The sequence below is a fragment of the Bufo bufo genome, chromosome 3, assembly GCF_905171765.1.
Source record: "Bufo bufo chromosome 3, aBufBuf1.1, whole genome shotgun sequence".
In the NCBI taxonomy this organism is placed as follows: domain Eukaryota; kingdom Metazoa; phylum Chordata; class Amphibia; order Anura; family Bufonidae; genus Bufo; species Bufo bufo.
In genome coordinates, this window is record NC_053391.1 from 557,716,813 (window position 1) to 557,734,858 (window position 18,046).

At 41.5% G+C, this 18,046-nt stretch overlaps 1 protein-coding gene across 1 annotated transcript; it reads right to left on the bottom strand.

Annotated features, from left to right (window-relative positions):
• Positions 1–10,745: 10,745 nt before the first annotated feature.
• WNT1 (Wnt family member 1) lies at positions 10,746–17,765 on the bottom strand. Its single transcript, XM_040422109.1, has 4 exons — positions 17,665–17,765; positions 14,504–14,763; positions 13,125–13,390; positions 10,746–11,237 (listed from the first exon to the last, which is right to left on the bottom strand). The coding sequence occupies exons 1-4, from the start codon at positions 17,763–17,765 to the stop codon at positions 10,746–10,748; spliced, it is 1,119 nt and encodes a 372-aa protein (XP_040278043.1).
• Positions 17,766–18,046: the final 281 nt, after the last annotated feature.

Here is an 18,046-nt window from a genome sequence, read left to right on the forward strand (position 1 = left end):
CCACCTGTTGTCTATCCCATTTGCACAACAGCATGTGAAATTGATTGTCACTCAGTGTTGCTTCCTAAGTGGACAGTTTGATTTCACAGAAGTGTGATTGACTTGGAGTTACATTGTGTTGTTTAAGTGTTCCCTTTATTTTTTTGAGCAGTGTAGTAACTCTTTATATTGAATGGTTCCTCAACAATTCTTAAAGGGGCACTCCCATCGCAGAAAGTGATGATAACTCTATACTGCTAATATATGCCATGACTTTCTCATCAGTATTGGGTCTTGAGATTGAAAGGAGCACAAAGTATGAAGGTACTACGGCACCAAGAGAAGAAGCTTCGGCAGACCTTCACCAGTAAGGAAGTGATGGCCTAGTGATGTCTGTGATGGGAATACCCCTTTAAGTCAGAAGCTAACCCATCACATATTTGATAAATCACTTCAACAATGATCAAGAACTATTACTAGTGGTCAATATGGAGCGACATGTCCCAGAACTTACCTAACAACCTGTCTATGCCCGGTATATACAGTGAATGTTTATTCTTCTGCATTCAGAGGGCATTCAGAGGGCAGGAAGGAAGTTAGATGGTATCTGCCAATTTAAGTCTTGTGCTGTTTATTTTACTGTTTTCTGTCGGAACTGGAAGCCAGTGCAGTAGAGAGAAAAGACTTGAAGTACTTGGTCTGAACCTGTGCCCAGGGTGTTTACACTTAGCAGTTGTACTGCATGATTCATTGATATACATACATTTTTGACCTATGTTACATGAGCAACATAAATCTGAGCTTTACTAACATATCATAGAACATACATAAACCAAAATTAGTAATCTGGCATGTTACTTCAATCAGTCCACTGCATACTGCATTCTGCCAGTGATCTACTCAGCAGCCATTATCATCTCATACAGAATCTGTTTTATACATCTGACAAGAACGTTTCACCAGGACCAGCTGTACATGCATTAATGTGGTCTTCTCATACCCAGGCGTAGCAAAATAATATAGATTAGCATTGGCCACACACACACTATGAACTACTCTCCGTCATTCATTCACTCTGAGAAACTGAGGCTGGTCAAATCCAGGAGTATTAAAAGAGGAATCTGAGAGAAGAGACTTTCGAGACATTTTGAGGTCAGGTAATGACAAGTTGAGTGATACATTTATATATGCTGATATGCGGATTATAACCAAAACTGTTATTTTCATCCAGATGAAACAAAATCTTCTGAATCAAAATCACTTCAGTTAACTACATTTACTCTGATTTTAGGATTCCTACTGTGAGATCTCAGCCTATGGTCCAAAAATTGAGGTTTAGTAGAAATACTTAAAAGGGTTGTCTGGCTTCTAATTTATGTATTTATTTTTTTTCAAAAGGGTCAGAATGGCATAACAAAATGAAAAATTGATATTCACCAATCCCCTGGCTCTCCATTCCAGTGCTTAACAGTTCCCCAAACTGGCCTCCGCTTCCTGGTACCTTTCGACACAAGAAATACCTGCTAAGCCAATCATTGCCTGAGGGGGGGAGAGATAGAAAACTCCATTAGGCCTCATGCACATGGCCTCATGCGGCCCCCAATGCACGGGCAACATCTGTGCGGCAGCCGGGATGGATCGAGACCCATTCAACTTGAATGGGTCCGTGATCTGTCTGCAGCGAAAAAAAATAGAGCATGTTCTATTTTTTTGCTGTGCTTTCCAGAAACACCATGGAAGCGCTCTGTAGTGCTTCCGTGGGGTTCCGTGCCTCCGTTCCGCACCGCATGTCCGGATTGCGGTTCCATTCAAGTGAATGCAAGGAGCACATGGCCGGTGCCCGCATATTGTGGACCCGCTGTTTGCGGGCCGGGCAACGGCCGTGTGCATGAGGCCTAAGGGTAATTTATACTGCATAACATCTTTTTTTTTTTTTAACATTTCTTTTTTTAACAAATGCAGAGGCCAGATATTACAAATGTTGGGCAATAGAATTATAAAGTATAAAATACAATACAAACACACTTTTGTAGTGCTGTTTTAATATAGTTTTCTAGCATTCTTTTTTTTTTATTGCAGAATGCTCTCGGTGTCTCATAGGCTTCTCTATAGGAAAAAATAAAACAGCATAATTTAATAGCATTTTTTACAAATGTCATTAGTTTTTTTTCCCTTTTTTTAACTGTATACTGAGCACAGGTGTCTTGGGCAATTTTAACTTTTCAGTTTTTTAAATAATGCAGTTACCTTAAAGAAATTCAAAGTAAACATTGGCAGAGTCCGAAAATGCGCCAAATGCATCAAAGTGGCAGATGCTGGATAAATGTGGTACATCTTTGGACCATCTAGTCTTGTTTATACAACCTGTTTCTTGGTGTAACTTATGCTGAAAATGTGTCCAAATGCTCTGAAAATCAGTTTTTGGCCGGAGCCAAAAATGTGTTCCAATGGGCCAAATTTCTGTCCACCAAAAACTTTAGACAAACTATTAATTTGGTCTAATCTGCACAACTTCTATGTGCCAGAATTGTGGACTTCAGCTTCATAAATGTATCTAGAAAGAAGACAAAATCTGGCCACATCATCACTCTGGTTTAAAGCAAGAAGATGTTGAATGCCCAGATGTGGACATGCCCACCTGCTTGTGGCTGACAATACAGTTGATCACCCGTGGTATATGTTTAACATATTTTACCATATAGAGAAAAAAATGTGCGTTTATATTTTACCATATGTATCACTATTTGAAGTTAATCCGAATGCTTAAGAACCGCAAACAATAGTTTAAACAACAGTCCATAAATGATCGCAGACAAAAATCACATCCTAAAAGCATGATGAGGTCAGTCGCATGTGCTCTCTAACTGCAGAATGACCGCGACACAGCCACACTGCGTGGTCGTAGCCTTACAGAAATTTCTGAATGTCATAAATGGCAAATCACCTATCAATACCTGCAAAATCTGCAATAAAAGTAATTTTGCTATAGTTTGTTTATATAGCTTACTCCACATTATTGAAGTATATATCTTTGGATAGATGTGAAAAATGATACGATAGAAACCATACAAAATAAAAAAAACTCTTAAGAAGTAAACCTGCTGCGATGTGTAATGAATGACCATATCTCCTGGCAAGAAGCTGTTCTAGACTGGCAGAAGACACAGTAAGTAGCAGACTATCATGTTAATAATACCTTTCTATACAACCCAGTGCTGCTATGTGACTATTTCATGGACATGAGTTCCCCACCTGTCTACCTCCCAGCGCTGGGCTGCAGCTGTCCTGCCTGACCTCAGCCTGAGGTTACTAGGACCAGGCAAGGAAAAGCTCAGGAGAACCTCGCCCTCACAGCTGGTAATTACCCTTCCCCCTCTTACACATACCCAACCTCTGTAAATTAAAAGCAGAGCAGGAGGAAAAATGAGCAATTTCCCTGTGTGTCCTCTGGTGTGACGCGTGTGTTGTGGGGATATTGGGCTCTTCCCAGGAACCACATCTTCCTTCACATGCCAGTGTGAGTCCATCTGCCCTGAGAGCACTGGCAAGGTACAAGGGGGAGAGCTACGCCCAGTCTGGACCTAATTGGAAGCAGGTGAAGAACATGCTGAAATCTTCAGCTTTTATTTTGGGACAGGGATGTCTCCCTCATTAGCTGCTCCTTGTGCTTTCTTTCCTCTTTGCTGTGCAGGATATGGAGTGGCCATGTATAGACTGCTCCCTATAGTCCTGTCACTTCTTACATGGCCCCATGTCATGGTGTGGCCATGATTGTGGATGGATACTTCACTGGTGTGGCTAATTTCAGAACCAGGACTATGGACAGCTCCCATTGAGACCTCACACACTCTGGTTCATCAAGCCTTTCCCTTCCATCAGTAGTCAAGTGGAGGCGCAGTGAGGCGGAATCACTTGCTTTAGCTGTGTTACAATAAAGGAAGGGGGATGTAAATCCATTACAGTTGATTCATTTATCAATTCTAATTTAGAACCTCCTTTAGTTATACAGCTTCAGTTTTTTTTTCATCTTTCACATGAGCGATAAGGAATGTGTCAGGGTTTGTTCAGTGAAAAACTGACGGTTTCGCATGCAAGTTGAATCCGTTTTGTCTGTGACTGTGTTCAGTGTTTCACTTTTTTCCATCAGGATTGCATCTGGTTTACATCTGTTATAAGGGCTCATGCACACGAACGTGTCTGTGGGCCACAATATGGGCACCGGCCATGAGTGCACTGTATCATGGATGCAGACCCATGGATCGCGGACCCCATGCAAGTCAATAGGTCAGCGTCTGCAGATGGGGGGTGCACGGTCGGTGCCCATGCATTGCGGACTGCAATTTGCCATCCGCAGCACGTGCACGGCCGACACATGTTCGTGTACAAGAGCTAACACTCAACATCTCCTAGCAATCATCAATGAAAAACGGACTGCATCCAGATGCCATAAATGTGCTCTCAGTTTTTTTTCACTGAACCATTGACATAAATGGACCAGTCCTGAGTGAAAGGCCTCATGCACTCGACCGTTGTGTGTTTTGTGGTCTGCCAATTACGGATCCGTAAAACACGGATGGCGTCAGTGTGCATTCCGCAATTTGCGGAACGGCACGGACAGCCAATGATATAACTGCCTAAGAATAGGACAGGTTATATTTTTTTTGCGGACCACGGAACAGAGCAACGGATGCGGACAGCACACTGAGTGCTGTCCGCATATTTTGTGGCCCCATTGAAGTGAATGGGTCTGCATCCGAGCCGCAAAAACTGCGGCTTGGATGCGGACCAAAACAACGGTCGTGCGCATGAGGCCAAAAACAGATGAAGATAGAGCAGTGTGAAAAACAACGCTCCTGCGCACATACCCATTGAAGTGAATGGGTCCGGATCCAGTGTGGATGCTGTCCGTTTGCGAAAACAGAACGCATCCAGACAGAAAACTGTCTTGTGTGAAATGACCCTTATTGTTTGCTCACCACAGTTCAGTCTTTGCTATGTCAGGATGTTATGTATTTCATATTGTTGTGCTTTTTATTATCACTGTTTCCATTATATTGTTAGGAAAAACACTTTAATAAAACATAAAATGCAAAAAAAAAAAAAAGTAGACCCCTTTATAGTTCTCTGCTTGCCCTTCCAATCACTTTCAAAAAAGAAATGGGGCTGTAATCCTAGCTTGGGCTTGTACCCAGCTCATTTCGTGAACCCATGGAGCCCTGTTCCCAAATGAAGCAGCCATCCCTTTCCATCAGCATGAGCTGCTTCTGTGGCGCATACCCCTGGCACGCACGTACCATTTCATTGCCACACATTCAAATATAGAGGGATTGAAATTTCTTCCTTGAATTAAAATTGCACGGAGAAAGGTTTGAATATAAAAGTAGTCACAATAAATAGATTTATTTACAAATCACAAATACCTGAAGGGTTATTTACAGGCAATATTGACATAATCTACATCAAAATATAATTCTAGATACAAATACCAGCTAATTTATACAGTAGAATATAGTACAGTGGAGTATATAAGGCATACGATTGGCAATAGACAAAAACCATATGCTGCAGCAGCTGAATAAGTGACATCAGGCGGGCGCCTGATATCTATAAGTAGAGGCACAGTGATCCCAGAACATGTCCAGGTTGTTATAGCAGACAGGTACAGTAGTAGTGACACCAATGAAGGTACATGAATCATATTTATATACACAACACATGTGATAATGTCCATCATGATATTTTAAGTGGAGGGAATTACAATGTGAAGCAAGGTATGTGATTCACCTTTATATTCATGACTGATGACTGCTGTAAGTCGATGAAAAGAAAACTTGAAAAAATAAATAATTTTAGCTGGGATATTGCATGTGATTCAGTCCTATGTAATAACTTCAGCCTCCTCCATGACAACTAGAATATATCCTGATAAGATCAATGTTATGAACAGATTCAGGACTCAATGGAAGTCATAGTCTTAGCCTATATATTGTAATATAGTGTGTGGGGTGGTTGGCATAAAGGTATACAACACAAAAGGAGAAATACAGTAGGATCTAAACCTGCACATGTGTTTGGCATACACTACAGTATGTGATGTTCTTACAGTTCTTTTGAGAAAAAATGGTGAAGCCTCTTTCCCCAGTATCATATCATTAGTGGCTGCACACAACCATTAGATAACTGTAAGCAGTCCACAGACCTTACAATAATTCAATGCCTTCCCCAAATCTGCTGTTCAGGGGAACAACTTTTCCCCTATACACAGGACCCCCACTGAACATGACAGCCCCCTGAATGAATGGAATGGCGGTCAATCATTGGATAGAATTGAGTACAGCACTCAGCGATCTTTGGCAGTCCCATGAAGAGTGAATGGAGTGGCAGCACGCAGGCTTGACCATCACTATATTCATTCGGGAACCTCTGTTCTCTCTTGTACCCCAACCAACAAGATACTTATCTCCTATCCTGTAGATTAGGGGGTAAGTTTATATCCCCTTTTAAGACAACTTAAAACAAATCCTGACATGTTCATTTAAAAAAAACTACTTGCCTCCCACTTGTAATAATAATTCTTCGGCATCGATTCTTATGACTTCCTGCTAGAAGTTATAAATGAAATACTAGCAGTTTGCAGTAAATGTCCAAATGGGTGATACCAGGGGGGGGGGGGGGGGGGTGTCCCTGCAAAGACTTAAGCCTCAGTCACACGTCAGTGTCTGCGCTCAAATCCGTGAGAAGGTGGTCAGTGATGCATCCGTGAAGCTGTCCGTGAAGGATCCGTGTTTGGTCCGTGTACGTTTTTTACTGTCCATGAAGCCATCCGTGTTTCACTGACACTAAACAGCTGAAAAATAATTTTCAAAGCATCTCTTCCTAATGATCCGTGAAACACGGATGCAACACGGATGACATCCGCGTTGCATCCGTGGTTTTCACTGACCCATAGACTATAATGGACGTGATGGATCCGTGAACACGGACAAAATAGAGCATGCGTCCGTGAAGGAAACAACGACCCACGGACCGTGCTAAAACACTGATGTCTGAATGCACACATGAAAATGAATGGGGACGTGTGCTGTCCTTAGAGAACACGTACAGCACACGTCTGTGGAACACTGACGTGTGAATGAGGCTTTATACTGATTGGATAATGTCAGACTGTGCAGGGAGTCATGAGGATAGATGCTCCAGAACCTTTATTACAAGTATTTACTAGGACATGTCAGGAGAGATGACAGCTGCTCTTTAAACATGCAGAATTCTTAGTTGGACGATAGTCTGGCTGCTTATCTCCCTTGGCACTAGAAATACACACTTGGCCCCAGGATTTCTTCTTGCGAGCTATACTAGTAGATGGGACATTTCAAGGAGAACATAGCTCAAATCAAATGAAAATAAGTAAATTCTGCATAATCAACATATTAAAACATTAATATCGTTTTAAGCGCAACCAAAACTTTTCCAATCTCCCTTTCTGCTAAGAGTGACAAGGAAAGGCTGGAAGAGAACTGGTGGAGGCCATAGGCAGTTGCCTCATTTGCTGTCTCTATAACCTGTTCCTGGCTGTGAGAGTCTTTATCATTTCATCATTTGTTTTATTATTTTAATGATATAAGTGTGATAAATCTCCTTATAGGTAGTCAGTGAGCCTTACATTAGTGGTATGATAAGATATGATTATAGAAATCCACCTATTCGGTGTAAAATAACACCACCACACTAAAGTGAAATAAGGAATGCAAAAATCCTACTAACACAAATGTTACTTAAGGATTAAACCATGCTTACAAGAGGAACAGGGTAGATAAAATAAAGTACATGAAAGAAATTAGTGGCATGAGATTGTACATTTTACATCTTTGATGTCAGATAAATTTAATTATGTGCCAAAACCCTGTTACAAGGTAAACACATGCAGGTTTACCCCTAATGGAGAACTACCAGAAGTGCTATAAAAAGCCATTTATTGTATGGGAAAAAACGAGTAACACTTCCTATTCAAGTGCACTGGTAACTGACTGTCCTCATAGGAACATTGCCTCCCAATCAACATCCACATCAATATCCACATCCTAATATGACTGAACAGTGGTATTTAAAGGGGGTTGTACAGGATTAGAAAAACATGTCTTCTTTCTTCCAGAAACAGCACCCCTCCTGTCCATGGGTCTTGGCTGGTATTACAGCTCGGCAGCACTGAAGTGAATGGGGCCGAGCTACAATAACACACCCAGCCTGTGGACAGGTGCAGTGCTGCTCTTGGAAGTGAGCAGCCATATTTTTCTGATCCCAGAAAACCCATTTAAAGGGGTTGTCCCATGAAAAATATTCCACAGTTTTCAAACCAGCACCTGGATGTAAATACTTTTGTAATTTAAAGTAATTAAAAATGTTGTATAGCCAGTGAGTTATTCAATAAAATGTATCTGTATAGTGCTACTTATTTTATTTCATTGACCGGCTCATTAAGAAGGTCGCACATGCTCAGTTTCATCCTTCAACTGCCTCTGTGATAGTGAGAGAGCTGGAGTGGAATGGACACGCCTCCTGAGCTGTGATAGGGAGATCACAGACACGCCTCCTGAGCTGTGATAGGGAGATCACAGACACGCCTCCTGAGCTGCAGCAGGAGACACTCCCCTTGAGCTGACAGCTTGATATAAATCTAGCGGAGGAATGAATGGGGAGATCTCTGGATCCATGTGAGGTACAGGGCTGGTTCTAGCTTTGTGAGAAAGAGATTGTCATGTACTATATAATGTCTGATTTTCATTTTTTTTTATTTTAATTTAATTAATCATGGGATAAACCATATATGTGTTGTAGCATTGATGTACTGTAGATGGTGAACCTCCAGGGCACAGAACAAGAAGTGTTATCACGGGGACACAGTAGCACTAAGTCAGCTATTAGACACTTTACTTATATGTTTAATAAAGAGTCGTTTGGTAGCTCTACTTTAAAAGAGGATTATCAGTTATCCTTTTAGGGAGGCTCGAATTACAAGATGAACAGTCACAGAATATCAGCTGACAATGCAAAAATGAAGAGAGAGAAAGGAGAATTGAATTAAGGTAGGCCACTAAAACATGATTCAAAGAATATAAAAACAAAATGTAAGCGGTTGTCCACGATTTTGATATTGGTGGACTAGCCATAGGATAGTGACTGGTTGAATTCCTTCAACTGTTTGAAGAGGCCGCAGCACTCTGGTGAGTGCTGAGGCCTCTTCCTAGACCAGTGATTCCAGGTCCATTAGTCACCTGGTCTAGGCACTGCTCAGTCCCTTTCAAGTGAGTAAGCCTGAGCTGCAATACCAAGCAAAGCCACTATACAATGTATGGCGCTGTGCTTGGTTAGCTGTGCCAGCGCCACGGCCTCTTAAAACACCTGATCACAGGGGTGCCGGGAGTTGGATCCTCTGTGATCAGATATTGATGACTTATCCTGAAGCTAGGCCACCAAGACCATAGTCCCAGATATCCCCTTTAATATAATGGATGCATTCAGTGGTCTTGAGGAGACATTTCCTTCACATATTCAGAGTCTCATGTGTTTATCTCCTCAAGACTACAGTTGACCTCAGAATAGATGGAATTGTCCCATTCTCCTCTTTTAACAAAGCAAAATATGTGTGCTTTGTCCACTATAAATTAAAGCTGTTTGATATAGGGAATTTAAGGAAAATACATTTTGTCATTTTAAAAGTGCATTTCTAGAAAAAACATTTTGCCATTGCGTTAGAAAGGCAAAACCCCTTAAAACAAACAGCCTTACGTGACAAGTTTTAATTTCTTCTGCTTTGGGGCTGGGCCCATAGAGGGGAGCTACTTGGCCTGTTCCCTAAAGAAGGCCTGTGAATAACAGATATTGGGAATTCAGCATCTTCATTTTTCTTCCCACCATTTATCCAGCTGAGTAAGTAAATAAAACGCCCTTTGTCATATTCACATCCTCATATTATTCCCAGTGGGTATTCTGTCACTATGTGTCTTCATTCATGTTATAAAGTAGAATTGACTCCTACAGGAATTGCAGTTGCTTTGAGCAGCTCATTCTTTTGCCTGTCTTCACTTACATGGCTCTCTTCACCATTATCCTTAGATGAGTTTCATGGGAGGCCCTAGATCTTAGACATACAGGCTTTGTTAGATTTAATCTTCTTAGCACCTCTCCTTCATATCACAGGCTGCAATACTGCGGATCCCAACAAAGTATGGGGAGGCTGTGCATGCATGTAACAGAAGATTCTCTGGACTATGAATATCTTTATATTCATAACCGGAGATGTTCCACCTTGAGAACCCATCACACCTTGCGGCTGAGCATAGCAGAACAGAATCTGCTTTGTTTCATTATTTTCTATTATTTCTGTTGAGGTACCTTGGTTTGGCATGAATCACTATGATATGTGAGGTTAAGCAAATAATACTGTTATCAGTGCAGAATTATCAGTGCTAGCTGAACAAGTCTACAATATATGTACATTGACTGTAGTGTACTATAAAGTTCTGTATGACACCATGGATTTACAGATCATTTTGTAACAGAAGATCTATGCTGAAAGATCTATGCATCACCTAGAAGTTGCTATTGTAGAGCAGTAGCCCCTGTCCCTGATTTATTCTGTGTGCAGTGCCAGCCTTTCGGCATGTTCATGGGCCATTGCTTTTTCCTGACCTGTCGGCACGTTTCTGGCACTCAATAAGAGGCAACCCAAAGTGGTAGTATACTCAGTGCAGAGGATGGGAGAGTGAATTTCACAAGCATTCATGGACTATCTGTGTGGTAGTACAGTTCAAACAGGTGACATGACAACACCAATGAAAGGTGCAGTGACACCTTTCAGTGACCTTTTCAGCTCGGCTCCTGTAACCCCGGCCACAGCACAGAAGTTCACAACCATCCAGACCTAAAGAGGTGCTGTTGCATATTCGCCCTGTTGTACCTGGGGTTCCAGACTTTTCGCTTGGGCTGCAGAAGTTTGGAGACTTCTCAAAGTACACCAAATCTCTAGAAGAAGGCATTGCATGAGAAGGGTTCTCAGGTTCCAGATGTGGGAGGTCACTACGCGAACTTCCACGGTTGCTTCCATTGTTACTGTATGTGACTTTTGAGGCACCATCAAATCTGTCTTTTAAAGTATCCCCTACTGCCCGAAATGGAGGAAGTCGCATCCAACAGGTACGAAGAGAGCAGGATCCTGACATTCCATGACACTTGCATTCCTGGCGCATCTCTGTCATCACAGTCTACAAGACAAAAACATATTCCCTAAATAATGCAGAAAAATAATTAGATATGACCTAAAGGCATTTTCCAGAACTTAACTATTGATCAACTATCGTCGTCAATATCAGATCAGCAGGGTCTCACTCCCTCCGCCCCTGCTGACCAGCTTTTTTACTAGCTGCGGCACCGGCACTACACAGCTCTGGTTGTGCCTGGTTCCTGCATTACTGCAGTAAAAAGGCATGGCCACTATGCTGTGTAGAGAGCTGTGTAGTGCCGGTGCCTGGTTCCAGCACTGCAGTTAACAAAAACAGCTGATGGAGAAGGGGAGTGTTAGACCCCACAAAACTGATATTGATGACCTATCCTAATGACAGGTCTTCAATAGGTAAGTCCTACAAAACCCATTTATCACTGCTTGTATGAATCAGCATTGAATTTGTGAAGTACACATGGCTACCCATTCTTAAAAGAATGTAATATCTTCCATCTAATAGAGATTTAAGGAACAAAACATTTGTTTTATAGGTATGTTTAGTTGTTAGGGCATTGGGTAGAGTAGAGTTAGTCTTAATTCTGTGACTAATGCATACAATGATCACACATTAATACCACCAGCCTGACACTGTGTAGGTCAGCCTCATGCCAACATGGCTCTGACCAGTTAAAGAATGGCTTCCACAAGTTTTCTGAAGATGTACTGTGGTAATGGACACCAAAATATTATCAACAGATCATTTAAATCCAGAAAGTTGTGAAGTGGGGCTTCCATGGATTGGACTTGTTTTTCCAGCACATCTCACAGATGCTTGATCTGATTGATATATAGGGAATTCGGAGGTCAAATCAACACCTTGTACCATTCCTTAAACCATTCCCGAACAATGTGCACATTAGGGAACACTGTTTCCATGTCTGCAGAAAAGTTTAGGCAGGTGTTATCTTGTAAACTAATGTCAGGACCCAAGGTTTTCCAACAGAACACTGACCAGTACACTCCCTCTGCTGGCTTGCCTTCTTTTTCCCATTGTTAATCAGTTGAGGCCACATTCTTCTATTGTTCCATGAACCAGTTCTGATGCCCATGTACCCATTGTAGGCATTTTTGGAGGTGGACAGGGGTCAGTGTGGGCACTCTGACAGGTCTGTGGCTACAGAGCCCTAAACACAGCAAACTGTGATGCACTGTGGGTCCTGACACCTCTCTGTCATCTAACTTTTTCAGCAATTTGTGCTACAGTACCTCTTTGTAGGATTTCATCAATGAGCCTTGGGAAGGGGCTTAGCTATAGGGGAAGCCTTGTCCCTGTTGTTGGCTTACCGGATGTCCTTCCTTGAACCCTGTTGGTAAGGTACTAACCAACACATACTTGGAGCACCCCACAAGACCTGAACTTTTATATATGTTCGTCAAGCCACCCCAATGTCATCCTGTATCAAAGTCATTCATACGCTTGTCCATTTTCCCAGCTTCTAACACATTAAAGGGCATCAGTCAGCAGATTTGTATCTATGACACTGGCTGACCTGTCACATGTGCACTTGGCAGCTGAAGACATCTATGTTGGGCCCATGTTCCTATGTGTCTGCATTGCTGAGAAAAGTGATGTTTTAATATATGCAAATGAGCCTCTAGGAGCAACAGGGGCGTTACCATTACACCTTAAGGCTCCACTTTGTCTGCAACTGCTGGGCCCTCTCCACCTTAATTGACAGGGCCAGGCGTGATGACGTTTTCATGGTTATTTGTTGCCTACTGTATACATACATTTATCTTACCCCCTGACAGATGCCATTGTGGCAAGATAATCAATATTCTTCACTTCACCTATCAGTGCTATATAGTGCATTTCCATGTTATTTATGGCATCCTGGGAAAACAGTGAAAATTCTAATCCTAAACTTACCATTCTTCCTGCTTGGTTATTATGTAGGTTCACCAGATACTTAAGGTCTCTTCCTCTTTCACTGGAGTCAACAAACTCTTTTCCTATAAACCTTCCAAATTCAATGTTGTCACTGCAGCCTCCCCAGTGCCAATCTGGTCCTCCGGGGCCTCGACGCCGGTAATCACACGAGCAGGATTCAATCGAACCCTCTGAACAGGAACGAGCCACGGAATGAGTTACACCAGCGCTGGTGATAGCAAACACAAAGGCTGTCTCCCTGCAGCCTGCAATAGATGGAGAACTCTGTTACTGGGGGTATGCTGACATACATTTAATGAGCAATAAACCAATAGTGTTTCTTTGGATAGGACCGCGCTACCTCTGGAATCACAGAGAATCCACAATCGAAGCCAGCAAGATATTCACAAGCATGGGGAAGCAAACAGGCCAGTCAAAACCTCTCCTCCTCTCCTTTCCAGGCTTCTATGGAACACCAAAATTGCATCCAATAGTGAAGTACCGTCATGCAAGTCGGAGTAAAAACGGTTTTATTATACTCACAATGCACACGTATAAACAAGCAGTATACAATGGATCAAATCACCCGGGTGATTTGATCCATTGTATACTGCTTGTTTATACGTGTGCATTGTGAGTATAATAAAACCGTTTTTACTCCGACTTGCATGACGGTACTTCACTATTGGATGCAATTTTGGTGTTCCATAGAAGCCTGGAAAGGAGAGGAGGAGAGGTTTTGACTGGCCTGTTTGCTTCCCCATGCTTGTGAATATCTTGCTGGCTTCGATTGTGGATTCTCTGTGATTCCAGAGGTAGCGCGGTCCTATCCAAAGAAACACTTTTACCTGTGTGAACTGTACCCACTTCACCGTCGGGACCTGCGACACCACCAAGCAACGTATTTTTGAGGCTTATTTATTTATTTTTATAAAATAAACCAATAGTGCATTTATAAAATGGTGGCTTGTGGCTGCCGAGATACATTCATTATTCTAGAGGCTCTCAGAGCTGAAGATATTTGGGGGCAACACATTTTTCTGAACTTCCACCTTGAAGAAGACTATGCAGCCAGTCTAAACCCAGCGTGGAGCAGGTTCTCACACACAACAGGCATCATTCAAATGCACACCAAGTGGATGTTAGGATATGACCACACGTCGTTTTGGAAGCCAGAACCAGGAATTAATTAGAAAACAAGGAGAATGTATCTGTCCTGAATACTTTCTCTCCTTTTATGATCCACTCATGAATTTGGCTTCCAACACTGCATCAAGAAACCTGACCGTGTGGCCGTACCCTCAGACATAGTTAGGTTTATTGTTGCTTAAAACAAGCAAGCAATGCTTTAATTTTGTATTCATGTAATTTTTCCTTACCTCGGTTAATTATTTTGCCAAACACCTGATTTCCAGGTCCAGTAGGACAGTTCCAACGACGGTTTCGGAATTGCCACTTGCATTCTCGGATGGCACTGAGAAGCCCACGTGTAATGCTTTGTAGGATGCCTGGGTTCTGACGGATTAGACGTCTCTGTCTTTTGCTTAAGAGTTGAAGGCTTGGATCTAACACAAGAGGAACTGGGCCTATGTCCGATCCAGGGAGCACGTTACCATTGGAAGCTATGTTCACTATACCCCTGAAAGATACAAAGATCATTGTCAGAGCAATAAATTCAAATACACAAGAGTAAAGAAACCGAGCAAGATGTTGTACTGGTTTTGTTACATGACAATATGCATACTGTATATACAGTATAGTCTATGCAGATATGTCTGTGGGAACTGTTGACAGCCATACATATGTCTAGTTATACTTGGCCTATCGCACTCTGTAATCACAGAGCTATTATAAGTATCACCTCTGCTTTCCTTCTGCTCTGTTTACACTTTGGGCAACCGCATGGCTCTCTTATGTGCATATGGATGTGTAAGTCACAGTGTTAGGTTACCATGACTGTGGTCAAATGCATATCGATTGATGAGGCAAGCAAGGGAAGTGGAGATTGTGATTTCATGTAATTCATACTATGGCTGCATTGTGGGTTCCAGCTAATGAAACAGTTCACATGAAACCACACTGGCACTGAATTTGAGAACAGGTTCAGTTTGCAATTCTAAGAAGTATTGTAAATAAACCTATTAAAATGTATTATGATAGGCTCCCCATGCACACGACTGTATCCGTTTTGCGGTCCCCGTAATATGGATGCAGCCCGCGTGCTGTATGCATTTTATTTGCAGACCCACTGTTTTCAATGGGTCCGTGGTCTGCTTTTTTGGGGAATGGACATACGGATGCGGAAAGCATACCCATGATCCGTGTGCTTTCTGCATCTATATGTCCGTTCCACAAAATGATAGTACATGTCCTGTACTTGTTCGCAAAATGCCCACTGAAGTAAAAAAATGCAGCTGCAACATAGACCGTACCCGTATTTTGCAGATCTACGATTTTTTCCAAAACAGTTACGGTCATGTGCATAGGGCTTAAACGGCAACAGTAATTGACTTCTATTGACCTGAGTGTATGCTATGAATGTAATACAATAAGTCAATATTGGAGATCTGCATACAGTAATGTAGCTGTATGGCCCATTGTCATAGCTTTGTGGGTGTCATGTGCTTCATGTTCCAAAGAAAAGTTCAGTTCACCTCTGTTTCTTCACCCAGAAAACCCAGAGCAGTGCAGGTGAACATGCAAGATAAAGTGATCCAGCACCGTATGCCTGGCCTACGCGTTTCAAACCCCGCGCTTCTTAATTATGCCCACAATGATTGATCAAGAAGCTAGAGTGCTGGATTGTTTTATCGTGCATATGCTTCATGTAAAAAAAATGCAACAATATGACATTCAATTCATTCATTGCATGTGCATGAGACAAACATTATAACATTTTAACATTAGGTTTGCATTAATACTGAAACAATAAAGCAGAATGCTACAATTCATGCCGATCAGCCACCAAGTCATTGTAAATTGCAAGCAATAGGTGGTAGTCTGTGTTCACATCAGGTTTTTGTCCCACATTTAACGTATGCATGTGACATATACATTAATATGATGACTCCGATAGATGCTGTACAGTGGCATCAGTCATCATAGGTTCCATTGTAAAAAAAACAAAAAACAAAAAAACAAAACAAAAGCATATCCGTTTCATATATCTTTTTCGTTTTTTGCTGGACTCTGCATGGAGAAACTCAGCGTACTATGCTTTGCATCCTTTTTCCCCAACATACGGTATATGTAGAAAAAAAGCTACATAAAGCTAATATAAATAGCATATATTTAATTATAGCATTATTTTGCTCCTTTATATCTAACAATATTATTTTTATCCTACACATAAAATAAGTCATAGATGCATTATATATATATTTATTAAGATATGATGTACTTCTCTCATAGTTGACAGTGTAGGTCCACCTGAATGCAGATGTAAAACCTGTGTGATGTCTTCTGCATTGGCTGCATATTGTTTCGAGTGAGCAGTCCTGATATACTGATTACATATAATCCACAGAATTATGCTGGCTGGGAGCACTATTGGTGATAAAGGACCTTAACATGTATAGCTTGGAAGAAAGAAGAGACAGAGGGGATATGATAGAAACTTTTAAATACATAAAGGGAATCAACAAGTTAAAGAGGAGAGAATATTTAAAAGAAGAAAAATTGCTACAAGAGGACATAGTTTTATATTAGAGGGGTTTAAAAGTAATATCAGGAAGTATTACTTTACTGAGAGAGTAGTGGATGCATGGAATAGCCTTCCTGCAGAAGTGGCAGCTGCAAATACAGTGGAGGAGTTTAAGCATGCATGGGATAGGCATAAGGCCATCCTTCATATAAGATAGGGCCAGGGGCTATCCATAGTATTCAGTATATTGGGCAGACTAGATGGGCCGAATGGTTCTTATCTATCTGTTGCATGTATGCATTATGGACTGTTGTACAGTATGCAAAAAGAACTGATGTAGTTTTTAGATCCATGTTAAATACATGTATGGTTGCATGTTTTGTGCATTATACTGAGATTATAGTAACACACTGTTTATCTGAATCAGATGATTTGCATGTTAGTAATAATGTGAATACACTAATTTTACTGTAATGCAGATAAATAAGATATATTCTATGTGCAGTATTTTGCTGTACAGTATATATGCAATCTGCAACACTCAGCTGCAGGTGCATTGCTAAGAATTGATCATGTGGCTGCAGAATTGTACACCATGCAGAGATGTATGTGTTGTAGACTGCATTATTTTCAGTAAATTATCATATAATAAGGATGGATGCACACAATATTAGTTCTTTCAAGTTTCCATTAAAAAACACCAACTTGACAAATGCAATCAAAGCAATTCCCCATTATTTTGTATGAATATATTTCATGCCTATACATGTAAAACTGTCATTAATCTGCAGACTTCTAAACTATCCTATAGAAGAATGATTTGTCCTTCTCACTGCATGAACTCAGGTGTCACACAAGGGCACCTTGGTGTCTAATACCACAGCAATGGTCACTTACCACCACTTGCCGCTGTTATTCACAGCCATCGTGTTGGACAAGGAGGAAAACGCCAAAACCGATAAAGTCTTCAGGCCAACCAGGAAAGTGAGGATCCTCATATCTGCAGTGACTTCAGCAGGTGGTTGGATCTGCAGGATGGACCAGTTCACTGGAGGTTTCTGTTCATAAGTTCAGGGCCACCTGAGGGCACTACAGACGCAAGCAGCTCAGTGTCAGGGAATACTTTGAGGTATGTTTCATTCAATTTTGAGTTTTCAGCATTTCTGTTCTTGCTGTTGCTCCAAAAAAAGACAAGGATGCTATGGAGGTGAGTCTTCTTTGATGCAGTGATACGTGAGAAGATGTTGTGGAAAAGTTGAAGACAAGATCCCAGGACTGA

What these genes read in the sequence shown, in the direction of transcription:
- WNT1 (XM_040422109.1), bottom strand. Translation starts at nt 17,765, where the DNA reads ATGAGGATCCTCACTTTCCTGGTTGGCCTGAAGACTTTATCGGTTTTG. An exon ending in AATAACAGCGGCAAGTGGTG is followed by an intron (nt 14,764 to 17,664) that starts GTAAGTGACCAT and finishes TGTATCTTTCAG; the next exon opens with GGGTATAGTGAACATAGCTT. An exon ending in ATAACCAAGCAGGAAGAATG is followed by an intron (nt 11,238 to 13,124) that starts GTAAGTTTAGGA and finishes TTTGTCTTGTAG; the next exon opens with ACTGTGATGACAGAGATGCG.